General features: G+C 40.6%; 1 protein-coding gene across 1 annotated transcript in view; it reads right to left on the bottom strand.

The window, feature by feature from the left end:
* The window catches only part of DPY19L1 (dpy-19 like C-mannosyltransferase 1), a 103,295-nt gene extending 77,219 nt beyond the window's left edge, over positions 1-26,076 (bottom strand). Inside the window, exons 1-7 of the mRNA XM_045007557.1 lie at positions 25,574-26,076; positions 22,588-22,656; positions 12,951-12,975; positions 11,612-11,699; positions 10,822-10,959; positions 6,813-6,933; positions 4,865-4,958 (exon numbers count right to left, since the gene is read on the bottom strand). Coding sequence (XP_044863492.1) covers positions 4,865-4,958; positions 6,813-6,933; positions 10,822-10,959; positions 11,612-11,699; positions 12,951-12,975; positions 22,588-22,656; positions 25,574-25,883 — 845 coding nt within the window. The 5' untranslated portion in view covers positions 25,884-26,076. The remainder of the gene's footprint in view (positions 1-4,864; positions 4,959-6,812; positions 6,934-10,821; positions 10,960-11,611; positions 11,700-12,950; positions 12,976-22,587; positions 22,657-25,573) is intronic.
* Between the last annotated feature and the right edge of the window lie 1,831 nt (positions 26,077-27,907).

Here is a 27,907-nt window from a genome sequence, read left to right as displayed (position 1 = left end):
CTATATAAGAAAGAGATCCAAAAATCTGGACTGTCCCTATAAAACCAGGACATCTGGTCACCCTACATCAACTGGACCATGAATGGTCCCCATAGTTGTTGCTTTTATGTTATAATTTTGTTACTCTATATTCCCTCTATTATTTCCCCCCCAAAAAAACCAAAGTTGTTGCAAATAAACACCATACTAACATTCAATGAATTTGTTAGCATGGTATTGTTTGACAAAAATCATCTTCACATTAAACCACTTGAACAAACCTAAAGACCAAACAAATTTGTTTTAAAGTAGGCGAATGTTACACCAAAACGTTAGTACTAAATCTAGTACTGAAACAGACTGACTAAAAAATAATGTGATGTGGACAAAAACAGTGTTAAGCAGCTACACGGTACGTTCTGTTTTTCTGGAAATATGGAAGTACTACAGCAGTGCCCTCTTGTGTTGCTATACAGTAATAAGGTCTTCATTTTACTAGAAATTAAGGTTTACTGCTTTATAATTCAGAAATATAATTGTGTTGTGGGTCAAAAGAGAGATAGGAAGGTTTAGCTCTGGAGTAATTTTTTTTAAACCAGTACTATTTACATTAGTTTTGAAGTTACAAGAGTACAAAACCTGCCCAAGAATAAACAGTGGTTATTTTGAAAGCACTTTGTCTTTAAACAGCTCAAAAAATTGCTGATTTTAAAAATGAAATTTTGTAAGCTGCAAAATTAGTCCACACAGCATGGACTTATGTCTTGGGAAATTATTGTAAAAATGATCAGGATATTAAACATTTAAAGTGTGAACTGTGTTCAAGAACTGTAAAAGTATTTTCCTTTGTGTTTTTAGTTTGCATACTTTCTGTCCAATTGTTAACTAGCTCTTAAGTTATGCAGTATACAATTTTAAAATACAAAAACTAATTCTGCTGACCAAACAAAGGATAAATCCTAGTTTATTTTTTGTTACAATAAAAAGCAATAAAATAATGCAGTTTAAAAAAAAAAACTTCTGTAGAAGTGGTTAGGAGTTAAAAAAAAAAATCAGATAAATACTCAAAGATCCTGGAGCCACCAAAAACCGTAAGTCATGCAGAATCAATGAGTTCCGGGTACAACTCTGTGGGGAGGATTAAACGAATCAACAGGGTGCTGAAACAGTCACAAAAATAAATCTATAGAACTACGCAATGTTGCATCTAAGATATGACCTTTCCGTTATATTAATACTATAAATGTCAAGATCAAAAACACATGATTAACAAAGAAACAAAGGTGCTGCCTTCAGAAACAAATTAAAAATAAGAACTATGGAAAGTAAAGATAAATATAGTTTAAGGAATATACTGAAGGTAAACAATCCATGATATAATACTACAGTGTAAGTACCAACTCTTAATTGCATAACGCATGCTGTAGCATTATATATGCTTACCGGGAGCATTACCTTACCACATGGGAAGACAGTTTAGAATACTGAAGCACAGAATAGTATTGAACTCCCAGTAAGCATAATCTTTTCCTGGAAAAAGTTATTACAGGGTTTGTTTGGGAAGAGTGTTGGGGGTGTTTCTTGGAGGAAGAGAAGGAAGGTTATATTTAAGACTTTGCTAACTTGGCGGTTTGGTGATAACAATGCCATACTACTATGCACAAGTTGCAGAAGGGGGACAGCACACACATGCACATAAAAAAGGACAGGAACTATACACACTGTGGATCTCTTGATCAAATACTGGGCTAGTGTTGAAGGAGGAGAGGCACAAAATTAATTTTTTTCTGACTTTAAAAAATAGGCTCTTCAGCCAGAAGCTGCATACTACAGGTTTCTGAAACCTAGAAATTTTAGTTTTATTATTTAATTAAGTCATATTTATGAGTGGTCTGTACTGAAATAACAAGACCTGATTAGGTAAGTTTCAGTTGGCCACTTGCTGGTTGCAATTAAGGGACTGCTATTTTGACTTCCTAGATACGACATGCTGAAGTTCAGAGACATTTAATTAAAGAAAAATTATTTATAATTAATTATTCAAGGTAATGGTAAGAACATAAAAAATAAGCTATAGTTTAGAGGTAGCGGAGGGAGTAGGACAAAGAGTGGTAGCTTCCTGAGGTACAACACAAGGCCTAAATTTTCTGTTCTTCACCGCTTTGGCTAGAGGCGTAGAAGGACTGAAACCCCTACAAATTGCACAGGCACTAGAGTAGGTACTTTTCATTATCCAAAAGCAACTCTTCAGTCAGTTGAAAGAGCAGCAAAGAGAGAGAGCCGAGATCTCACTGCTGGGGCAGCGGGAACAAAATCAACAGGGTCCTTCCAGGTTCTCCGTGTTCTGGGGCACCCTACAAACAGAATCATTTGCATCCTACAACCAGAAAGTTCCTTCGAACTATTTCATGAACAGAAGTTAGCATGAGGAAGATTGATAAGCTTCTTCTGGTGGTTAATTGAGCTTCTGATCTCAATTCCTCAATCACTGATTAGCCAAAACTGCCAACCTGATTCTATGCAGTGTAGTTGTAGCCATGCACAGACCCAGGATATTAGACCGACAAGGTGGGTGAGGTAATATCTTTTACTGAACCAGCTTCTGTTGGTGAGCAAGACAAGCTTTCATGCCACACAGACCTGAAGAGGAGCTTTATGTGGCATGAAAGCTTGTCTCTCTCATCAACAGAAGTTGGTGTAATAAAAGATATTACCTCACCCAACCTAATTCTAATCACTTCAGAATGGTCTGCCCTTTGATTTTTCATTTCTCACGCAAATGTCTAAGCCCCCTCAATCTCCAAGTAGTCAAGAATTATAGCAATACTAGATTACCAATTGTTTATCTAGCCCATTGTCAAAGAGAGGATACTGGACAACAACAAATGGTTCGGGGGAAAAAAAAGAAACCCCTACTGGACATTCATGGAATCATTTGCCATAGGGAAGTTTTTTTCATAATCCCTAGCAGCTACTGGTTGGATTATGCCTTGAATAAGGAATTTAAACCCTTGTTTCATCTTTACCTTTCTTTTTTTTATATGTATGTGTAAATGTATATATGAGAGTATGAATGCTCTCATACTCAATAAAAATGTCTAATACTACCAAGTTATTAGCTTCCATATCTTGTAGCAATTAATTCAATTGGTTGGTTATTAGGGAAAGGGGGAGGTTTTAAAAAAACATCCTTTCATCAGTTTTAAGTGTGTTGCTTTTTTATTTCACTGGATGATCTCCTATTCTTATATTATGAGAGAGGGAAAATAGGAGCACCTTATTTTCTCTCTGGCATTATTTTTACACTAATGATATACCACCTTCCTTTATAGAGGACAATGGAAAATCCAGAGGATCAGCTTTTTGAAGCTCAAAAGCAGCACTTGGTCCAATAAAAGATATTACCTACCCTATCTTGTGTCTCAATAGAAAACACTTCCGAAATCTAAACTTCTATACAACTTGAACTTCAGGTGGCTTGTATTTAAATTAAACTATTTAATTTCACTACTAAATCTTTGAGTCCAACTCAGGAGACAAAATACTGAGAACTTAAAAGACAATAATGAGCTTTGAGTGACATTAAAATAAAATGTGGATTTCACTTTAAGCTGCCTGCAGTATCCTCAACCTGATAGGCCTCTCTTGTACATAAAGGTTATCTGTTGCCTCAGAACATGCTGCATTCATCTATTAGAATATCAAATATACACACACAAAAAATCAGATGAACCCTCTGTAGCACAGGAAATACAATATCACCCCTGAAATTTGAGTGCCCAGGGTGTAACAAGTCATTATCTCTATACCACCAGCTGATATTCAGAAGAGTACAGAAGCAGAAAAGCCAAGAGCAGAGAAATAAAGTAAGAGACCAATTCATCCATCGCCCACTCAATTATTATTTGTTTTTGCACCAGTCTTATGGGAATAAAGGGAAGTACCAGTACATCATGTTCAATAGAAAAACAGAAGCGTAACCAAGTCCATTTTGGTTCCTGAATTGCGTACAGATACTGTAAATAAAGACAGAAATTCACAACAAGAGGAAATGTATGCAACTCTTTGTTTCTGTAAGATTGCAACAACTGAGAAGGAAAAACTTCAGTCTTATGGTTTTTAGATAAGTAGTTTAAGTCAAAAGAGCACAGTATAGCTGCAACCAAAGCAAAATAAAACTCTGGATTTGGTTAGAGAAGGGGTAGGCAACCTATGGCACAGGTGCCGAAGGCAGCACGCAAGCTAATTTTTAGTGGCACTCTCACTGTCCGGGTCCTGGCCACCGGTCCAGGGGCCTCTGCATTTTAGTTTAATTTTAAATTAAGCTTCTTAAACATTTTAAAAACCTTATTTACTTTACATACAACAATAGTTTAGTTATATATTATAGACATAGAACGAGACCTTCTAAAAACATTAAAATGTATGACTAGCAGACGAAACCTTAAATTAGAGTGAATAAATGAAGACTTGGCACACCACTTCTGAAAGGTTGCCGACCCCTGGGTTAGAGGCATAATTGAACATCTACATTTAAAAAGAAAATGTGTTACATTAATAACTGAGTTGATGTCAAATGTTATTTAAAATGTATACTATCCTGCTTACTGATTTCCAAATGCTACCTCATTGATATTTTTATCATCTTCTCCTATTTGCTTAGTTGTCATCCAAATTAAGGGATTAACTAGCTCCTCTTCAAAAACAGTATATGTTGAATACTAACATGTAAATAATGCCCCAAAATAATTGCTTCACTGAATATCCCAAAAAACACTTATATTTTTACTTTAAAAAGTTATTAAAATGTTTACAAGCACTATAATTTTACTAAAAACAAACACTTGTTACCACTGAAATTACTTTCAAAGAATAACTGTCTTACCTTAGGTATGTGCCATATATGAAGAACAATGACATCATTACTCCATTTAAAAGAAAGATCACAGCAACATAAAAGGAAGCAGGGTCTCCCAATCCTAACAAACAGCAATTAACATACAGATATTGACAAAAATATACTAATTTGACAGATTTTAAATGTTTATCTATTCTAGCAACAAAAAGTCAGAACAACATGTTATATAGTATGTTATCTTACTACATGTATATAGAGAAAAACAAAAATAATTTATTTTTTGATATCTCCAAGCTAACTGAGGGAGTAGTTAAGAGGACTGCACCACCAGAAAAATCTGTGAATCAGATGCAGTCTCAAGGCATTCAAAAACTAAAAGAGTCCCACAATAAAGGTAATTTAAATAGCCACGTTCAATACATAAGGGCTGGCAAGGAAAAGATGACACCCGGGTCTGCAGACATTATTCCCTACGTGCTGAAAACATAGGAGGGAATTTCTTCAAAACTGAGGATGAATTGACTGGCATGTATGGAAGCCCTGATAAGCATCAATATATTACCTCTTAAAGAAGTCAGGAGAATAATTCAAAATATCTTGCTTTTGATTAAGTTAGATAAAACGTGAATTGTTCTGTCTCTGAATGGAGTCATTATTTTTTGGGGTAGCTTAAGAATAATGAAGTACTAAAACAGTTACAGCAGAAGTGAATTAGGTTTCTCTTAATAGAGGGCAGTTCATACATGCACAAATCCCACAATATACATTTACAATTCAAACTAATCAATTAACTTTTTATTCCATTACCAGTAGTTTTAACCTTTACATTTATTTAAAAAACAAAGGATATACCTCCTAAGGTAAAATTGAATTTAAAGTCTGTTTCATAAAAGTTTTTAAAGATTTTTTAATTAAATGTGAATCTTATTTATACAGCTCAGTTAAATTATAGCATATTTCTAAATTTCAAGAGACAAAATGAAAAGGCTGTTTTACAAGACACCTTTTGTATGTAAGGTATTATAAAAAGCTTTATCACACATTATCAAGCACATTCCTCCACATCTAAAACAGCAGTTGGTCATGCCCGAGCTATGGGAACTAAAGATCAGATACAAGATCTTCACATCCGTTCCAGCCCATTTAAACTGCGTGAAAGATCCTGATTACCCCAGGAGAGGATTCCCCCCAGTGCAATCACTACAGAAAACACTATGGAAGGCTGCCTTCTGAAACTCCCTCACAAGCTCTGGTGTATGGGATGTGTAGAGGGCAGGGCCGCAGCACTGCAGATATTTGAGTAGCAATGTCACCCAGACAGCAGCCCAGGGAGGCTGCCTAACTTATACAAGCTTGTCTAAATTATGCCAGTGGCCACTGTGGCCCTCAGAGCAACCCAGAATTGGAAGGGCTCAAAGATGGCTTAAAACCAATTTAGGCTTACCTCCACTACAACAATTGATTGAGTTTGTACACTTGATTTACTGCACTCAAGCTAGCCTAGCTCAAGTGAGACGGAGCAAAATGCAAAACACTCCACTTTCACAGTGGAATTTGGTTAGCAGCTGAGGAATTACAATTCGAGCTGCTGCATCCCCACTACATTACCAACTCCCGTGTCCGCAACATTGCGGCTTCAACTCATCCTCCTCAACTGGCCCATTAGCTCAAGCTAGACATTTTTGCACATGGACAAGAGTTGGGTTAGAGGCAAAACTCAAGTTATAGCTCAAGCTAGTGCTGCAGTGAAGACAAGCCCGTAGTTCTCACCACCTGGGCTGCAAGTTCTGTGCTATACCTCTACAACGCATAGCACAAAATCCCTCTTTTTCCATGTTTTTCATATGCTATGTTGCAAAATTCACTAAAACACAGGCTTAACTAAATGAAAATGAGTCAGTGACGAAGACACTAACATTACTGTTTCCAAAATACATGCAAAACCACAAGAATACACTAGGTGAAAAAAACTTGCCTTCACAGCTTTCAACAGGACTAAGCCCTTCTCCTCTGTTTACAGTCCAGCATGTCTTGGTCTGAAGACCAATAAAATCCATTACCCCTGTGTATATGCGGTACCAGCTGGCTAGGACCACCTGTGTAGAAAATAGGATTTGAAGTTTCTAAGTAGGAACTTAGATTTAGAGATTATCTCAATACCTAAGGCAGCCTTTCAAACAGCCAGGAACCAGTAAAATGCCATGAAAGTGTTTCCAAGGCTCTACATTTTTAATTTCTACAAAACTAAGCATTTGGGGGATGATTCACTCTGAATACCAACATAGCTCTATTGCTCAGCATTAGTGTTAACACTATACCTGCTTAACATCAGAAGTCTATATACTCATCAACCTAAGGCAGTGGTTCTCAACTTTTCCAGACTACTGTACCCCTTTCAGGAGTCTGATTTGTTTTCCATACCCCCAAGTTTCACCTCAATTAAAAATACTTGCTTACAAAATCAGACATAAAAATACACAAGTGTCACAGCACACTATTGCTGAATAACTGCTTACTTTCTCATTTGTACCATAACACTATAAAAATCAATTGAAATATAAATACTGTACTTAATTTCAGTGCACAGTATATAGCACAGTACAAACAAGTCTGTCTGTATGACATTTAGTTTATACTGACTTCACTGGTGCTTTCTATGTAGTCTGTAGTAAAACTAGGCAAATATCTAGATGACTTGATGTACCCCCTAGAAGACCTTTGCATACCTCCAGGGGTACACATACCTCTGGTTGAGAACCACTGTATTCAGAACCATGCAGGAATTAGTATATTTGAACATTTTATTGAAAGAACTCTATGGGCCAAACTTTGCATAGCAGATGTGTCTCAGATGGTCCCAAATTTTGCCCACAAAGTTGGCAAAACATGCATAGAAGGAGCTGTCAAACAACCAAATACCCTAATCACACCCCTCTAATATAAGATTGAATTCATCTGACCAGGACACCTCTAGATATCTGACACAGAGAGATGGTTAACATGAAACTGAGACATCTCTTTAGGGAAAATAATCACACAGACATGAAGAATTGCATAATGTTCTTTATGGATCACTAAGTAAGAAGGAGAACACAATAAAGCTGCCTCTTGGCATGGCCAGAATAATAGTAATAGTAATGGACAAATCCTGAGTCCGTATTCAGTTTTTACTCCCTTCTTATTCAGGCTAATTCCTATAGAGAGAATTGGAATTTATCTGACTAAGGACCTCAGAATTTGCCATAATACCACACTTCCATAATGCTGCCTTCCATTCAAAGATCTTAATGAATTTTACAACCAAGAATGAATTAAGCCTCAACACTCCTGAGAGATAGGAAATAGTATTATCCCCATTTTACAGATAGAAAAATCTAAGGCACAAAAGTCAAGGCAAGTTAGAAAGTCTGGCTGAAGTGAAAATAGAACCTAGGCTATTTATTACTGAGAGCTGTGCTTTAATCACAAGTGACCTTTAATCACAAGGCCATCATTTATCCAATTGCCATCACAAAGAACATCTAAACTGACCAGAGGAAAAGCAAATTCTGAAGTTCAAGAATGTCAGGTACACTCATAATTAAAGTTCCAAGCAATGAGAACGGTGACCAAACATAAGAGGTAGTTCAAAGAAAGTTGCACTTCAGGGATGAATCCTGGGCCCACTGAAGGCAAGGGGAGTTTTGCCATTGATTTTAGAGGAGCTAGGATTTCAGCACAGGTTCCCCTTTTGTATGCACCAGAAGAAACAAATCATCTTAAATTCTTAAAAAGCACATTTCCCTTTTTGCAGAAACCTGAGACTTGTGAGGATTAGATTCCTTAGCTACCAAGTCCAATACCTCTCAAAGGACTAAATGGTCAACCAGACCTTAAAGAGCCACTGATATACTTTTATCATGAAATGAGTTATCAGCTAATGTTACTGAGCGCTGCTGCACACTCAGTAAATATTACAGAGGAGATTCTCAAATACCCTTGGTGAGGTAAGTATCTTAGTTAGGCTCCTTTGAAAATTTTGTCTGACGCACCCTGCTGTTTCAGCAATACTTCACAAGAAATTCTAAGTGACTTGGGGGTGGAGGTTGCCCAGGGGCACCGTGGGGGCTGGGGGATGCAGGCAGCAGCACGTGGCCCGGAACCCCCGCTGGTGCTGAGGGGAGGGGGGAGCAGGCAGTGGTGCTCAGCCTGGGACCTCCACTGGTGCTGGGGAGCTGGCGGGGTCTGCAAGCTCCCTACCTGGCTCCATGCTCTCCCCACCCTCCCACAGCAGCAGAGTCTGGGTGTGGGAGGGAGCAGGGAGTTGGGGCACAGGACAGGTGAGGCAGGCTCTGGGTGGCACTTACCTGGGGGGCCATTCAGAACCCACCTCATGCTATCCCGTGCCCCAAGCCCCTACCCCCTCCCACACCCAAACTCTGCTGCTGGGGGGATGGGGGCGAGAGTGCACCAGCGGCAGCCGATGCGACTGACGCAGGGGCTGCCTGAACTACCCATGAGCGAGGCACATCGGCCACTGCAAAAAAGTCATGGGGGTCACAGAATCCGTGATAAACTCGCAGCATTACTAATGATTGATGGAAATGGAGGAAAATTAGATGCAGGAAAACTGCTATGTCAATCACACATCAATAGCCTCTTAGCTACCTGGACCATGTTCAAGTACTTTGTCAATGAAAGCTTGGGATTTGAGTTATGCCAACAAGATTCTGAAAGGATTTGAATGAATAAACTAGTCTACATTTCTTGCACTGTTGCCTATTCACGCTCTTATAGCGAACTCCACCACTGTGTATCTGAATGACACATGTCTTGATGTCCTCATTTAGGATACTTATTTGCCATCTTTCAGTTTAACTACTAATTGCAGTTTAAGTATACACATTTGATCAGGTAGGTTAGACTTCACTAGGTCACTCTTTAGCTGAAGTCAAAATGCTCTACTGCTTCAGAATGAAAGGAACTTTGCATCACTCAAGCAGAACAACATATAAATGTTATACACTGGCATGTTTTGTAACCAAAGGAGGGGGAAAATGTATGAGGAATAAGGTTCCTATTTTGTATATAAGCTAGATTCATAAAAAACTTGATTTAGTCAGATAATTAAATAGTCTCAAATATTAGTAAATACAAAGTAATAGCAGGCAGTCTTCCCTAAGAGTTCCATGTTTTGCATTTATTTCTCAACATGGAAGTTAAACTATGATTCATAGATTAAGGTCAGTATCTAATCTAATCTCCTGTGTACCACCGGCCAAAAATCCTCACTCAGTGATCTCTGGTAGTCCCTGTGTTATTTTTTAATTAAATTCAATGTTACAGTTTCAGCTTGTCTCAGATTTTTGTACTGACAATATTTACATGCATTCTAGTGGAAAACTGGAAGTTTTGATTGCAAGGGAAGCTATACCTAAGGTGTGTCAGGAATTGTTATAAAAAATTGTTATTTACTCTACAGTAACTGTAGTCCTTCAAGATATGTTGTTCACATGCACACAACCTGCTCACTAACGGTGCCTCCTAAACGGTTTCTTAAAGAAACGGTTGGTGATATGAAAGAAACAGGTTACCCTGAGGTTAAGCAGCATCACCAACCTGCCAGTCATCAGTAGAGGGAAGAAAAACAAGAAAGCAAGGGAAGAATGAAAACAGATTGCAACTGAAGAGTGGAAAATTAAGGTGTGAAAAAAATGTCTACAGTTTGATTGACTGCTACCTGCTTGAAATCAGTGAGGGGGCACACACACCAGTGGAAACCAAATCATAGAAACATATAATAGCTACCTAATTTAAACAAAGAAGTTACCATATAATACTTAAATTCAGTTACAATATAATTAAATGTTTATTTCAGGGAATACTTCTTTCTGCCCTATAGCAGTATCACCCTTTTCAGCACAATCTTTACTTTTTAAATAAAACACTAGGACATTAACCAGAGTTTTCACAGAAGCAGGTACTCCTTTCAAAATATGGCTTACCTCTGGATAAAGATTGAACCTTTTTAACGTGTTAATCACCAGAGGATATTCAGTTAGTTTATCATTCATAATCATCCACATTCCATACCAAAATGATGGTGCTTCAACAATGGTCTTGAAATAGGAATAATAAAGGCCCTAAAAGGATGCATAATTTAGCAGAAATTAATCAGGTGGTACTATTTGTATTGTCCTACATAAGATTCCTTCTTTTAAGTGGAATTCATTATTATAAGACTAAGACAAAGCTAGTCAAGACAACTACACAATTTTCCAAGTTTCTTCATGTTAATACCATTTTGAAACTCAGTTGTCCAAAACACCCAGAGAACTTCCATTTTGTCTCAAAAGAAGCATGAAATACTATAGAGAAAGGTAGTTAAAAATATCCCATGCAGTTAAGATATACGTTTCATTAACAAAGTGACAGAGAAACTGGTACATGGGGGTAAATATTCACTTTTTAAATGTGTGCTTCATTAATTAATAACTTTATAAAGTTATGAAATAGGGTATTTAAAATTGTACATATTTTATTGTACATTAGGTCACAATATCATATGTTTAAAATAAAATATTTTTGAAACCCATTTAAAAGGGAACTCAATTTATATAGAAATTGGTACCTTAAAACAAACATATAAATATGTTACTTACAAAGCATTTGTATGTGTTATTTTTTCTTGCTGTGGAATTTTGAAAGTTATACAATCAATAATTGCAGACAAGCTTCCAAGACTATAGTGTCTCTTTTTATTTAAATTATTTAGAGGAAAAAAAATGATCTAACCATTTCAGTTCGAAAAGCCATCTCTCTTTCCAGCGTCGAGAGGTGAGAAAAATGACGGTCATTTTCAAAAAGAGTTGTAATATGACACCTGCATGAACAAAACCTATTCAGTTTCAATGTTCAGGTTTTGAAACCAGCACTGATTTATACATACCGAAACCTTTAGTAAATATTTTCACATCAGAAAACACAGCAGACCTAATGCAGCTACTGTAATTCAGTCTGATGTCATATTGATGATTACTTTCCACTCTCTCTCTTCACACTACCCATTTTAAGTGAGTTAACTAAAATAAAGAGAACTTGAATCTACAAGTGTCTCTTGCAATACCATTAAAAAGGGATTTTTTAAAAAAATCAAATACATATATAAATAATATTTTATAATAAATAAAGTGCAAGAGACACGGGCATCAAAAGCTAAGTGTTCTTAGAACTAACAAATCTGACTTCAGGGAAGGAAATTCTGATGTATGCCCACCAAATCAGTGAATGGTCTTGGGCGGGGCACTTGCCAGAGGAAGCATGCTGAGTAGGGTTGGCTCCTTCTCTGAGAGGGGAGGAGAAAGGAGCAGAACAGCCAAGTTCCTCTATCCCTTTATTAAGAGGAGGGGGGTTGCAAGAGAAACAACACTAAATACTGTTAGTTTTGGGGGTTTCGTTATAGGTTTTGGTGGGTTGGTTTTTTGTTTTGGTTTTTTTTGGAGGAGGGAAGTAGAAGGACTAGGGTAGCAGAATGGCTGGAGTTGCGACCGTTTTTTCCAGACACATAGAAAAGCAGTCACTGATCCTTTCACAGATATTGCACCTTTAAAAAGTGGGTACTGGGACTGGAGCTGAGGTCTTAGGAAGAGCAGTAGTAACTGGGAGGCCAAGAGCCTACTGTGTACACAAGAGAGCGAGCATAAGCAGAGAAGCCCTGAAAAGAGGCAAAATGGGATACAGAATTAGTGCATTTATTAATGGGCAGAATTAAATGGGGAACAGAAAGGATTTATTTTTGGGCTCTCAGAACTGACTGGATGATAGGAAGGAGTGCTAGTGAAAATATGCATGGCTTTGAGGGTCACGGCCATATAGGTATTTTTCACCCAGACAATAGACTTAGCCCTTGAGCAAAACGTTTAAGGGGAAATCTTTCAAGTCCAGAATCACAAAAACAGAACAATTCTATGTTAAAAACAACAACTTTCACTGAAAGGAAAGATATGAAGATAACGGATAAATTAGTAACTCCGGTTGCTTATCTATCCATCCATCCATCTATATACATGATACTTTCCTTTGTTTTAACATAGTAATATTTCTAATTACCTTAAGCCAATAAAAATAATCTTACCAGTGTAAAACTCCTGCAAAAGCAGCTGTTTAAAAAAAAAAAAAGGAGGTGAGTGTCTTCATTATCAAACATTTAAACTTAAACAATGTTCTTCAAAATAATTACAGAACAGTTATCAGGGGCTTGTACACTGGGACAGTGCTCAACTCAGCTTCTAGGAGAAGGAAGAAATAGGAGTAACCTGTGTTGCTTTTGAGATGAACTTTTTTGGCCAACACTTAAACATCTGGAATTAAATGGACAGTATTAATACATAATACTTCAATACATACCATGGATCATTCAAATGGACCAATTAGAATTCAAGCCATTTATTTCAAATGTCAAGAAAGAAAAATAAGCTGTTAAAAGCCAAATGTCACAACTAACTTTGCTGACACAGTACACTTTAATACATCTAAGACAGCAATACTAGTCAGATTTTTTAAAAGTAATATATTCTACAGTTAGCATCTTTTATGACACAAGATACCTTGTATTGAACAAAAACTAGAGGCAAAACAAAGCCTATATGACTAAAGGAAAAAACAAGCACAATGTCTATGTATTATGTTAAAGAAAAAAAAGTTACTTACAATTACACCTCTACCCCAATATAACGTGGACCTCGGGAGACAAAAAAACTCACCGTGTTATAGGTGAGAGCGCGTTATATCAAATTTGCTTTGCCCCCCCACCCCGTTCCTTGACCGCCCCCTCCAGAGACCCCCATCCCTAATCACCCCCAGGATCCCACCCGCTACTCAACTCCCCTGTTCCCTGACTGCTCCGACCCCTATCCACCCCTCCCCACCCCCTGACAGGCACTCACCGGCAGCAGCAAGAAGTGGAGCAGCCCGGCCCCCGTCCGCTCCACCCTGCCAGCTCCCAGCCACGGCACTCCGCTTCCCGCCATCAGTGAAAGGATGCCCCCCCACACTTACCTGTGGCGGGAAGCAAAGCGACACGGCCCCAGCCTGCTCCGCTTTCCTTGTCCCAGCCCCAGCCGTGTTGCTGGGGGGCGGCTGGGGAAAAGGTCCTGCACTCACCTGCGGCCAGAAGCAGAGCGCCACGGCTGGGAGCTGGTGGAGTGGAGCTGGCTGGGGCTGGGCTGCTCCGCTTCCTGCCGCAGGTGAGTGCAGGGAGGTTGGGGAAAGGATGCCTCCCGTATTCACCTGCGGCGGGAAGCGGAGCGCTGCAGCTGGGAGCTGGCGGAGTGAAGTGGGCTGGGGCCGGGCTGCTCTGCTTCCGCCACTGCTGAATGCAGGGGGAATCCCTTCCCCCAAGCCCCCTCCCCCGAGTGACACAGCGAGGACCAGGGCCAGGGAAGCAGACTGGGCTGCTCCCGGCCCCCTGCTAATCCCCCAGGCCACTCTGGGACTGCAGGGCCCCCAAAAGTGCCCTCCCACAGCTCCTGTCCCCCAGACCCTGGGGGGAGCCCCTGATCACCCCCGAGACCCTCTGCCCCTTATCAAACCCCTGCCCCAACACCCTTAACATACTGCTCAGAGCAGCATGTCAGAGCTTTACCGTGTTGTATGCGAACCTACAGTCTATCAGGTCGCGTTATATCGTGGTAGAGGTGTACTATAAAAATCTATAATGTAAATGACACAGAAAAACATTCCTTCCCCAGTAAACAAAATACAGCTGAAAAAAAACATTTATCTGAAAATAACATTACATACCGCTTTTAATAAAAACTTAAATGTTTGGTCATATAATTTACACTACACTTTAAATTTATAAAAATATTTAACTTTAGAATATTTTACAAATACTTCTGGAGTAAATTACATATAAGGGTAGTCTGGTAGTCCCTGTGTTATTTTTTAATTAAATTCAATGTTACAGTTTCAGCTTGTCACAGATTTTTGTACTGACAATATTTACATGCATTCTAGTGGAAAACTGGAAGTTTTGATTGCAAGGGAAGCTATACCTAAGGTGTGTCAGGAATGTAACAGCTAATATTTAAATCACCAACTGTATGTTTCAGAGTTAACTATGCTGAGAGGAATGGGGCAGTTCAAAACTCCACAAGCTACAACATCAGTCTGTTTGCAAACTCAGTAAGACAACACTGCATTACTGTATATTCAGTTAACCTTAAAATGTTTTCTCCTCAACCACGCTCACAAGAAAGCTTAGATTCTGAAACAAAATTATGACAAAAAGTAGATTCCGTGATGCTGCAGAATGCAAAGGTTTTTTAATATAATTAGACCCACTAACTTAACCTTACATACATCTACAATGAGCAGTGTAAAAAGAGAAAAGATTCACATAGTTACATACAACCTCTAATTGTTTTTCATAATGCATTAAAACCAATTTTACAGTATTTCAATTTTAAAACTGAAATTAATTACATATTAAAACAAAGCATTGAAATTGTGTTTCACTTCAATCAAAGGTACTACATATATTTCATAGAGAAGCATGTTGTTTAGTTCAGCAGAAAAATTTACATTTTACTGAATCCGTTTTTGAAGTTTGTATTAGTATTAAAATGTAAATACATTCACTCACATAAGGTTTTACAAGAATTTCTTATAGATCTTTTATTCAACTTCACAAATGCCATTACTTGTTGTGTGTATATGATGAAACTATGTCAATAATATCATGCTTGCTTTCAGTCATTACCTCCATATCTTCATTTCAAAAGGTGGGGTGAGCAATTTTGCTCTGTTATACCATTGTAAGTTGAGTAGCTTCATTGACTTTAGTGGAATTATTCTAGATTTACACATTTTTTTTTCCATTTACAGATCTGGCCCAGGATATTTTAAATTACATCAGAAATACATACTTAGTATATTTATAAAAAAGGCCCCCTTACTGTAATTTGTGAAATGTTCAATGAGATTAGAGAGGCTATAAAAACTCAACAACAATGGGAGATTTCAACTATCCCCATATTGACTGGGTACATGTCACTTCAGGCTCAGGACGGGATGTTGAGAGAAATTTCTTGATGCCTTAAATGACTGCTTCTTGGAGCAGCTAGTCCTGGAACCCACAGGAGGAGAGAGAATTCTTGATTTAGCCCTAAGTGGAGCACAGGATCTGACCCAAGAGGTGAATATAGCTGAGCCACTTGGTAATAGTGACCATAATGTTGGTGCCACTAGACCTGAGTAAACCAAAGTTGTGACTGCAGGCCTGAGTAAACCAGAGGTCTTCCGTGCTGTAAACTTTAACCAGCCTAAGATGCTAACAGACTGCAAGCAAAATGTGTAACTGTCAGCAATTTCAGCTTGCAAATGTAGGAGTTTGAAACAGCAGAAGCGGCGGGGAGGAGGGGGAGAGGGGGAAGGAAAATCTGTATGCGTTTGTTCTGTCAAGGCCACAGATAAGCTTGTGGATGAGAACCTTTTCTAACACACTGAAATGTAATGCCTAATGTAGCTGCTGCTGGGAAGGGAGGGGTGAGGGGGAAAACCGAACAAAAGGCTTACACAAACAAGTGGGGTATAAATGCTGGGACCCCGCCTGCGCGCGGGTGTGCAGGATTTGAGAATGCTTTTCTCCCTGGCACCATATTTGGGCTCAAATAAACCTGGTTTTGCTTCTCCACCCTGGTGTGATAATTAGTGCGACGCACACCGGGCAACGAACCCTGCTGTTGCTCCGCCTCGGGCTCTTTGAGCCGGCAACAGTTTTGGCGTCCCTGGGTGGGCTCGAGGCAAAATTGTGCCTTGCCCGGACTCCTCCAATGGCCGGTGGACGATGGTCAGAGCCGATGCCTAGCGCGCACTGGTGTCTTTACCGGGGGCCTCGGCAGAGACGCGTCAGGCTGACCTTGGAGGACACAACGGTGCAACGCACTCAGATAGTGGAGAAGCAGTTGTGGGCGACGGGGAGGAACCGGTCCTGTGGATAAGGTAGGAACAGTCCAGTGGTGTGGACTTTTGCCTGAGGCTGGGGACGCCCAGCCGTTGTAATTCCCACTAGACGAGAGAGCGTCCTATAGTGGGTCAAGGGCAAGCCCATGGTATGGGGCAAGGACAGGGTAAGGTTAGTAGGGCAAGGTGTACGCCCCTAGAATGCATTCTAGCAAATTGGAAGGTATTTGGTTTGGATCCAATGACTAAAAGTGAACTGAAAAGATTTTATACAGTAGACTGGCCTCAGTATCAGTTAGAGAGCCAGGAAAGGTGGCCACCAGAAGGATCACTTAATTACAACATGATCCTTCAATTATTTTTGTTTTGTCAGCGAATGGGTAGCTTCTGAAGCTGTTTGTATGTAGAGCTCTTGTAAAAATCCCTCATCATATGCCCCAGAGCTGCACTGGGAGGAGAACTGTCCGTGGGAATGTCTGTCTCTGCTGGGCTCATGCCATTTGAATTTATTGACTGTGCAGCAAGATAAGATGCATCGTGGCAATAGGAAACAATGGCCTTGGTGTGTGTGTGTGTGTGTGTATACCTGTGTGAGTGTTCGTTACTGGAAGACGCCCAGATTGCCCTGTGAAGCGATTGCTAATGATCAGGAGTAGTCTAACGCAAGCCCAGTAACTAGTGGATCTTTAGGAGATCCGACCCACGGTGGGCTGACTCAGCCTGGCATCGTCCGGCGAGGAAGCTGCCTGGGTCTAGGAATGTGTGAACCCATCTTCCCTCCCCCCCTTCCTTTCCGTGTGGGCTACTGACAGTCTGATCATCTCATTGAATGCAATCAGAGTATGCGGCGCTGTGTCTCCCAGAGACTAGCCGACGCTCTTTGCTGAAAGGAGATGTAGAAGAGTCAGTCATCCTCGTTAATCTCTCCTGTGTGAGTGTTCTGTAGGGAGAGATTCTTAGTTTATGAGCCGCTAGCGCGGACAGGGTACCCTCTCTGTGTGTGTAAGTGGAAAGTGGGTAAGGGACAGTCTAAAAATTCTACCTCACCCCCTAAGGGTACCCCAGCATAGTACATGTACGTACATTATGGTCCTAAAACCTGCAGGTATTTAGAGAATTGGAATCTTCACATGTGTGAAAATCCATCTAAACAGTGCCCATTAGAAGGTATCTTCAATCTAGATAAGATCATATATCTCAGAGGAGCTTTTAATCACAAAGAAAAGCCTCTGACACAGTGTGAGCAATTTGTCTAGGAACGGGTTAATTTGAAACTCGGCTAACCCCAGAGATAAAGAGAGAGCTGCTCTACGTACAAGGTCAAGAACCAGCACACAGACTATGCTAAATAAAACTGCTTTCAGCTCCAGCTGGTTGTGGAAAATAGAGACAGGCAAACCAAAGGCAGTTCAAGTTACAAAACTGAGATTGCATTTGCAAAGCTTAACGGTTCAGTGAGATCCAACAGTTTTTGCAACCACGAAGCCATAGGGCAGCTGACCTGAACTGGAATCTCTGAAAGAGACGCCGCAGGAGAGTCCAGGGTGTAAAAGAACAGCCATCCCAAGAGTGGAAGCATGTTGGAAATTCTGGACAAGCTGTATACAGGATAATCTCCCGTCCACCTATTTCCCTTCTCTGAACATTTTACACAGACATGCCAGTCTGGATATGTGTAAGTATTAAAGTGGCTTAAGGCTTGGGGCATTCATATTTTTCCTGAGTGGTGTGGGAGTGTTCCCAATACTCTCCATTGTTGTTTTATTATTTTTAATGAAGCTTTAAAATTTGATTATATGCAGTGTCAGTTTGATCACCTGACATGAGGAATAATTGGTAACAGAAATTTGTCACAGTTTGGTGAGCAATAGAGAATGGGGAAGCCCTGCAGAATTTACACCATCTATCTGTTTTACCCTTGTTATTTTATGTTTGCTTTATTTGGTATTGTTGGTGTTATATGATAAGGATTGTATGATTAAAGGTGAGCCCTAATAGAATAAGGAAACACTATCTAGTTTTGGTGCACTATCTAGTTTTAGCTCTGTTCTGTTTAACCGGTTACTGTTGTTTTTCTGCTCTGTTCATTTGGGCGTTAGGTGTGTGGGCGGAACTGAACTTCTCGTTCGTAATTCCTCAGGGTGGAAGCCATGTGTGCGATGAAGCTCTGAGGTTGTATTGGGATCCTACTGTCCCGCACCCCCCTGTAACGGACAATGTAATAGAAGTAGGAAAAATCTGGCTTAGACTGTAATTTTCTCTGCTCTCTGTGTAATTTTCTTTTCTGTTTAAGTGTCAGCAGACAAATGGGTGGGTCTCTGGGTAGACCCCCTTTAGGAGTTTGGATTGTGTGTTAAGTAAATGGCCTTTACCCAATGGCCATGTATTTTTGCCCAGGTGGCAAGCCTTACTAGGGAGGACTTGAGTAGTTTTGGGAGTAAAATGTTTTAGGGAAAAGACCAGAAGGGTGGGGGCTAGCTGTGAAGCCCACCCTCCTAGCTAAACTGGTAGTGGAATAAGTTTGTGTCCAGGATAGGAACAGTTCAGCGAGAAAAGCAGGATCGGGCCCAGGAGAGCAGGCAACAGAGAGATGGGAAAACAGGTTGGAAACTTTTAAGGGTGTAGTGAAAAGAAGGAGTAAGGGAGTATAAGCATGGAAATTTCAAATACTCAGAAGGATATTTGGAATGATGATTTGAATTGGTAAGTGGCTGCTGAAGGAAAAAGCAAGTGATTTAAGGGAAGAGCATGTGATTTTTAAGGGAAAGTGAAAAGTTAACTCTTTAATTGCTGGAGGGAACAGCAGTTAAACTTTGTAAAAATGCTAAAGAGAAGTTTTTGGTGTCTTTCAAATGTTTGTAAATAAATTCAGGCAAAGAAAATATGGGGTAATTCTCCTGAATTAACAAGAGTATTTGTATATTTTAAGTAATGATTGACTGCCCAGAAGGGGTAGACTTTTGTTTTGTCTTTCAGATAATCAAAGAAAACTAATGCCAGCTGAACAGCATTCAACATATCATGCATTTACTGACAGAGTAACAATTATGTTTTGTGTTCTATGTTCTGTCTTGTGGTGTTTGTCTCGTGGCCAAAATTGTTGTGTTTAATATTTTTATGGGATGGTCTGATTTAAAATCAAGTAGTAGTGTTAAATTGAAATGCAGATACTTGTTTTGTTTTACTTAGAATACAAAGTGTTTGGATATATATATCAGAAGAATGTGATATACTAAAGTCTAATACATTTTCTTAAGTAAGAGAAAGAAACTTTATTAGCCAAATCTTTTAATTGAGAATTGTTATTAAAATTTGCATACTAACAGTCTTTAAAAGCAAGGACATGGAAAGTTAACCCACTCCCCATATTGTACATGGGATCCCTCTGGCTACCTCAGACTTCTAGCCAGAGGGCTGGGATGGTGGAAAGCTATTGGACTAGAGGTTATATTAAGTGAACTCATCAAAGTGGGTGTGCTTGTCCTGGCTTGTTGTTCTAAAGCTCTGTAATAAGGTTATTTTAGTAAAAGGGTATATGTGGCATACATTAAATAAAACTAATGTACTGTGTATGTGTTTATTGTTAACAAAAGGTGTATAAGTAAAAGTTTCCTTTATAGGTTAAAGAAAAAAATGGGAAAAGGAAAAAGAATGAGTTAACATGCTAAAAATAAACTGGCCAAGATTTGTGCTGAGACAAACTTAAAGTGGCCAGATGCCCTTCCTTTGGCACTAATAAGTATAAGAACCATTACTTGGCTAAAAACCAGAAAAAGGGGGGACTTAAATTTGCCCATGCAACGATAAAATTTGTAAAATCTGCAAAGACACTAATGCAATGTGTTAGGTTTCTTTTCTCATTATCTATCCCTTTCCTAATGATTCCCAACCTTCTGTTAGCTGTTTTGACTGCCACTCCACATTGAGTGGATGTTTTCAAAGAACTATCCATAGTGACTCCAGGATTTCTTTTTTGAATGGTAACAGCTAATTTAGACCCCATCATTTTATGTTTTCCAATCTGCATTATTTTGCATTTATCAACTAATACAAACTTCAAAAACGGATTCAGTAAAATGTAAATTTTTCTGCTAATGAGACAGAAAATATCAGATTGCCTCTATATAAATCCATGGTATGCCCACATCTTGAATGCTGTGTTCAGATCAGGTCGCCCCATCTCAGGAAAGATATACTGGAATTGGAAAAGGTTCAGAAAAGCGCAGCAAAAAGTATTAGGGGTATGGAACAGCTTCCATATGAGAAGAGATTTAAGACTGGGACTTTTCAGCTTGGAAAAGAGACAACTAAGGAGGGATAAGATAGAGATTTATAAAATCATGAATGGTGTGGAGAAAGTAAATAAGAAAGTGTTATTTACTCCTTCTCATAAGACAAGAACTAGGAGTCACCAAATGAAATTAATAGGCAGCAGGTTTAAATCAAACAAAAGTAAGTATTTCTTCTCACAATGAAGTCAACTTGTGGAACTCTTTGCCAGAGGATGTTGTGAGGCCAAAACTATAACTGGGTTAAAAAAAGAAAGATGTTCCTGGAGGATAGGTCCATCAATGGCGATTAGCCAGGATGGGCAGGGATGCTGTCCCTAGTCTCTGTTTGCCAGAAGCTGGGAATAGGTGACACATAGCTGAAGTTGTGTATCTCTGATCGCCCCCCTGCGGTAGTGTAGACGAGCCCTTAGGAGATATCAGTAAGATCAAATACCACTATCAGCAATATCACCCAAAAATTTTCAATACATTAATCTTATTTTAACACCAAATAACTTCAAAGATATTTAACAAATAAATAATTTGATATGTTTGTTGATTTTTTTTTTTACTTTTTTTAACTTTAAGATCCAGCATTTTCATTTAACATGACAAACATATTTTATAATCATTTCCAGTAGTGTGGCAATAAATTTAATTTTTGTCTCATAAGCATAATATATCAAGGAATCATCTTTCTCTCCTCCTCAAAAATATAATAAATTTGATATTATATCCATGTATAGTTAAGTGCTCTTAAGCTAATAATGCCAACTAACAAAGTGTTACAGAGATTACGGTATTGAAGCAATAAAGGTCACAAGCTAGGGCATGTCTTGGAAAATAATGACTGACTAGAGGAAAGCTGATGACCCTAAACTTCCATCTTAGGCCATTAATCTCAGCCAGTTATTAATTTCTCCTGTAAGTGTCCTGGGACAATGGCGTTACTACCACATAAATTTGAAAAATTTGAAAAATATGGGGCTATTTCCCCCTCCTTTTCCAAAGTTACATTCTGAACTCCTACACTAACAGAATAATAATTTTCATAAGTTGTTAGGGGAAGAGGATGTTTGTAATGTTAGGAATAAAAAGATATAACTGACTGAATAATTAATTATATATTACAAGTTCCAGATGCATTTCTAAGGAATTATGAAAAATCAGAAGTGTACACACATATGCACATGTTCACACATATATGCACACCTAATAAAAAGTAACAAGTATCAGTTGAATACTAATACATTTGTTTTGAAATTTGCATTTTAGCTTGCATAAAGGATTTTATTATTGGCTTAACTGTGCTCTCATTTAAGTCAACACTAAACATTATTGAGAAGCCCATCCTAGATATTTATTTGTGAGTGAGTGGCTCACGGGCACCAGAGACACATACACACAATGCAACAGGAATGATAACTATCATGCAAAGAAGAATCAGGGTATTTCCCCGCCCCCCAATTACATTCCAGACAAACTTGGATATAGTACATTAAGTGAGACCTTAAGAATTGTTGTTTGTCTCCTTACCTAGTATAAAAGTGAACCATATCTTGCTATCTGCTCTCACGAGGAAGGCCCCTTTTTCTTCAATAAATACTGTAAAAAGAAAGGTTTCAGAGTAGCAGCCGTGTTAGTCTGTATCCGCAAAAAGAACAGGAGTACTTGTGGCACCTTAAAGACTAACAAATTTATTTTAGCATGAGTTTTCGTGAGCTACAGCTCACTTCTTCGGATGCATAGAATGGAACACACAGACAGGAGATATTTATACATACAGAGAACATGAAAAGGTGGAAGTATGCATAACAACAGGAAAAGTCTAATCAATTGAGATGAGCTATCATCAGCAGGAGGAAAAAAAACTTTTTGAAGTGATAATTAAGATGGCCCATAGAAGGTGTGAGGAGAACTTAACATAGGGAAATAGATTCAATTAGTGTAATGACCCAACCATTCCTTTGTCCTCACCCACAACTATTTCACATTTGGGGACAATATATATCTTCAAGTCAGTGGCACTGCTATGGGTACCCGCATGGCCCCTCAGTATGCCAACATCTTTATGGCTGACTTAGAACAACGCTTCCTTAGCTCTCGTTCCCTAACGCCCCTACTCTACTTGCGCTACATTGATGACATCTTCATCATCTGGACTCATGGAAAAGAACCCCTCGAGGAATTCCACCGTGACTTTAACAATTTCCATCCCACCATCAACCTCAGCCTAGACCAATCCACACAAGTGGTCCATTTCCTAGACACTACTGTGCTAATAAACGATGGTCATATAAATACCACTCTATACCGGAAACCCACTGACCGCTATACTTACTTACATGCCTCCAGCTTCCATCCCAGACACACCACACGATCCATTGTCTACAGCCAAGCTCTAAGATACAACCGTATTTGCTCCAATCCCTCCCTCAGACAGAGATAAACACCTACAAGATCTCTATCAAGCATTCTTAAAACTACAATACCCACCTGCTGAAGTGAAAAAAAAACAGATTGACAGAGCCAGAAGAGTACCCAGAAGCCACCTATTACAGGACAGGCCTAAAAAAGAAAATAACAGAACGCCACTAGCCATCACCTACAGCCCCCAACTAAAACCTCTCCAGCGCATCATCAAAGATCTACAACCTATCCTTAAAGATGATCCCTCACTTTCACAGATCTTGGGAGACAGGCCAGTCCTCGCTTATAGACAGCCTCCCAACCTGAAGCAAATACTCACCAGCAACCGCACACCATACAACATAAACACTAACCCAGGAACCTATCCTTGCAACAAAGCCCGATGCCAGCTCTGTCCACATATCCATTCAAGTGACACCATCATAGGACTCGCCATCAGGGGCTCGTACACCTGCACATCTACCAACGTGATATATGCCATTATGTGTCAGCAATGCCCCTCTGCCATGTACATTGGCCAAACCGGACAGTCTCTACGCAAAAGAATAAATGGACACAAATCTGACATCAGGAATCATAACATTCAAAAACCAGTGTGAGAACACTTCAACCTCTCTAACCACTCAGTGACAGACTTGAAGGTGGCAATTTTGCAACAAAAAAACTTCAAAAACAGACTCCAAAGAGAAACTGCTGAACTCGAATTAATATGCAAATTAGATACAATTAACTCTGGCCTAAACAGAGACTGGGAATGGTTGGGTCATTACACTAATTGAATCTATTTCCCTATGTTAAGTTCTCCTCACACCTTCTATGGGCCATCTTAATTATCACTTCAAAAAGTTTTTTTCCTCCTGCTGATGATAGCTCATCTCAATTGATTAGACTTTTCCTGTTGTTATGCATACTTCCACCTTTTCATGTTCTCTGTATGTATAAATATCTCCTGTCTGTATGTTCCATTCTATGCATCCGAAGAAGTGAGCTGTAGCTCACGAAAGCTCATGCTAAAATAAATTTGTTAGTCTTTAAGGTGCCACAAGTACTCCTGTTCTTTTTGTAAAAAGAAAATAACTGTCTTAGCAGTATTTAGATTTAAACATCAAACAATTAAAAGCAATTTCATTTAAAGAGACTGGTTGCAGGCTGCACCATTAATAGTCTATAGCCACCTTGACTTGACTTCAAAACAGCTGAGATAAACTGGTCACAGAGTGAATAAACATATTTAAAAACAAAAATCAAGGTGACTGCAATAAATATTTTATTTCTACAGAGTTCATCAGAAGTGTTTTTAAAGACATTTTGGACAAAAGAGAGACTAGTTAACAAAATAGATTTACATTTGAATTGTCCAACTTTGTAAAATAAAGTTTTGACTTTTTGTCTTTTGCACCAATCAATTCCCCCAATCCTTTCATCGAGGCACTGTCAAGTGCCAGGTAGATTATCCCAATAGTCATGAAGCTAAATAAAATTAGCATTTTTTTAAAAGATGTAGTTTCTGATGCTGTATAAACAGTGTGTAATGTCCTGTATTGTTTTCATAAAAACCTTCAACATTATAAGGTTGTGGTTTTTTTCCTCTTGTTTCATCGCTGCTACTTTCGGGGTCCTTTCTCCTTGGGCAATTGACTCGCATAGGAGTTGGAACAGTGAAACTGACCACACACGTCTGACAGCTGTCAACTCCAGTTAAATATACGGGGGAGGAATAGAAAGAAACACCCCCCCCCACACACACACACACTTTTTCAGTTAGAGAGTTACCCTGAAACACAATTTCCAGGCAAACTGGTTTCCAACCTGCCAGCGGCCCTTGGACAGCGTGGGGCATGGGGGCTGTTAAAGCCTCTCCTGCCCCAGGGGCTGCGCTGCCTGCCAGGGCGGGTGGCGGCGTGTGTCTGGGGCAGCATCGGCCCAGCAGCGCCCCAGTGTGCCGGGGCCAGGAGCACGGAGCCGTGGCTGGGAGAGGGACCTCGGGGCTGATGCTCCCTGCGGGGAGCAAATCCCCTTAACCCCCCTTCCCAGCGGGGGCCCAAGATGGAAGCGGCTTTGTGCACAGCCCCCTCCCCCCGGTCCCGCTCACCTTGGAGCCCGTGTCTCCAGCCCCGGAGCGTCCCCTCTTGGCCCAGGCCCAGCAATTCCCTCACCCTCTGGGCCAGGGGGCGGCAGGGTTTCTGGGGCTCGCTCTTGGCCCCTTTCCTCCCGGTGCCTCCCTTCCGCATGGCGCCGGCCCCGCAGGACAGCTGCCTGCCTGGCTGCTTTTGCGGCAGCCCGCGGCCGCTCCTGGGGCTGGCTCCGGACTGGGGCGCCCCAGCGGCTTGGGGCGGGGGCGGCTGAGCGCCGGAGGACTTGAGCGGCGACTCTTTGTGTCTGCCTCGGGTTTGCACGACCATCTCCGCATAGTCCCTGCTAGCGGGGGTGGGGGCGGGGCCGGGGAAGGGCGACGCCCCGGGGCGGTCACGCTCCGCTCCTGCCCTGCCGGAGCTCAATGGGTGGCGCTGGTGCTGGCCCGGGCCGCGCCGCCTGCTCCGCCCCGCAGGCCACGTGGAGCAGGCGGGGCGCCGGAGCCGAGTCTCGCTCCCTCCCCCCAACGGGCACCGGGCGTTCTGCTGGTAACTGTCACCGCAACGGGCGGGCGCGCGCGTGCCGCCCGCGAGCCCAACGGCTCTGCCCCCGCCTTCCTCTCGCTCCACCCGCGCTGCTCTGACCCCGCCAGCCGCCTTCCCCCAGTGCGGCTCTGCCTGCCCTGGCCCCTGCTGCTCCCCTCAGCCTCTGGCCTCAGTCCTGCTACTGGGATGCTTGTCCTGGTCCCGTGGCCGCCTTGGGCCCGCTCCCGGCCTTGGGGCTGCCCCTGTGACGTCGCCTCCCCACCTGCCCCACACCGCTGCCTGCCCCCCTCTCGCTTGGTCGATTTCGTTATAAGGTGACCAGACAGCAAGTGTGAAAAATCAGGAGGGGGTGGGGTGGTAATAGGATCCTATATAAGAAAAAGACCCAAAAATTGGGACTGTCCCTATGAAATCAGGACATCTGGTCAACCCTGAATGGGCTGGGCTTTGGGTTGCTTTTAAATGTGGCCTGGGGCGAAATGGTCAATAGCTCCCCAGCCACAGGAGATGGCTCCCCTGGCCCTCCCTTATATGGCTGGCTGTGGTTTACACGATCATTTGTTACAGCGATTGCAACAGCCTAGTTATGTCCGCCCGCAGCTCAGAGCTTTGTGTGGTTTCTGAGGGCCAGAGGCTCAACTAGGGTAAATATGCAGCGCTCCAAAGGAGCCAATAGAGCTACACCAGCTAAGGATTTGGACCAGGATTTAAAGGAATTGATTTTTATTTATTTGCAAGTGGGTATCAGTGAATCATTTTAAGCCTCTCTCTCTTAAAAAAAAATCCCACTCATGCACATTGTCACATCTAGAGAACGCTTTATAGTGTGTACTGTGCTGTAGGACTGGGACACTTGTTGGGGTACAAGAAGACCGTATTAAAGAATATCTGAGTTCTAGGCTTCTTTACTAAGCAGTCTGACTCCTTCATTTTCAGGGGATGGGGAGAATAGCATAACAGCAGCACACAGTATAACTGATTGCCTGGAAACATGGCATGGATAATCCTACATAGTCTCTGTCTGGTTGCTGTGTATGTGTACCTCTGGAACCTGAAATACTATTTCACAACTTTCTAAATCAGTCTTCTTAAGTAAATCACAACAGCTATCACTGCACCTCCTACACCAATAATTACAATTACTAAGAATTACAATTCCTCTTTCTCCAGAGGCACAAATATAGCACTACGGTGACAGGAGATTGTGTTGCAGCAGAACTCTCCTTCTCCATCCCAACCAACTGTGCTTATTTGGCCAGGGGACTAGTGAGGCCAAATAGTATCAGATCTGAAAGCAATGTTAAAATATATAGTTTAATTTACATCTTAGAATGATTAACTAGAACACAGGCTAGGGCCCCCACCCACAAATACATATCCCTTTACTGTAGCTTCTCCTCCAGATTCCTTTCATTGTTTCTTTCTGACCCCTTATTATTGTCCATCCTGTAACTTATGTCTATTCCAACCACTTACACTCCTTGGTCCTGTTCTGTATGTTATCTCTGTTCAGCCTATCTTCTGGTCCCCTTTCTCTCTCTGTACTATATCCTGCTTCTGGGTTTTCTAGTTCCTGCACTTCTTTCCTTCCACATCAGCAGTTTTGCAACCTGTTCTAAAACTTACAAAATAGTTGGAATTCAAGGTTTCAACATCATATTGTTCACCAATAAATTCCATCAATGCATGATATCATCTGCAACATGAGTGAACCATTGCATCTCAGGCTCAGCTAGCAAGGTAAAGAGTACATTATAAAAGATAAAAAAAATATATAAGACAACAAAAATAGTAAAAAGATTAAGATG

This window comes from Mauremys mutica, chromosome 2, assembly GCF_020497125.1.
Source record: "Mauremys mutica isolate MM-2020 ecotype Southern chromosome 2, ASM2049712v1, whole genome shotgun sequence".
Taxonomy (NCBI): Eukaryota; Metazoa; Chordata; order Testudines; family Geoemydidae; genus Mauremys; species Mauremys mutica.
The sequence above is the reverse complement of the archived record's forward strand: the minus strand, read 5'-3'. Positions and strand labels throughout refer to the sequence as shown.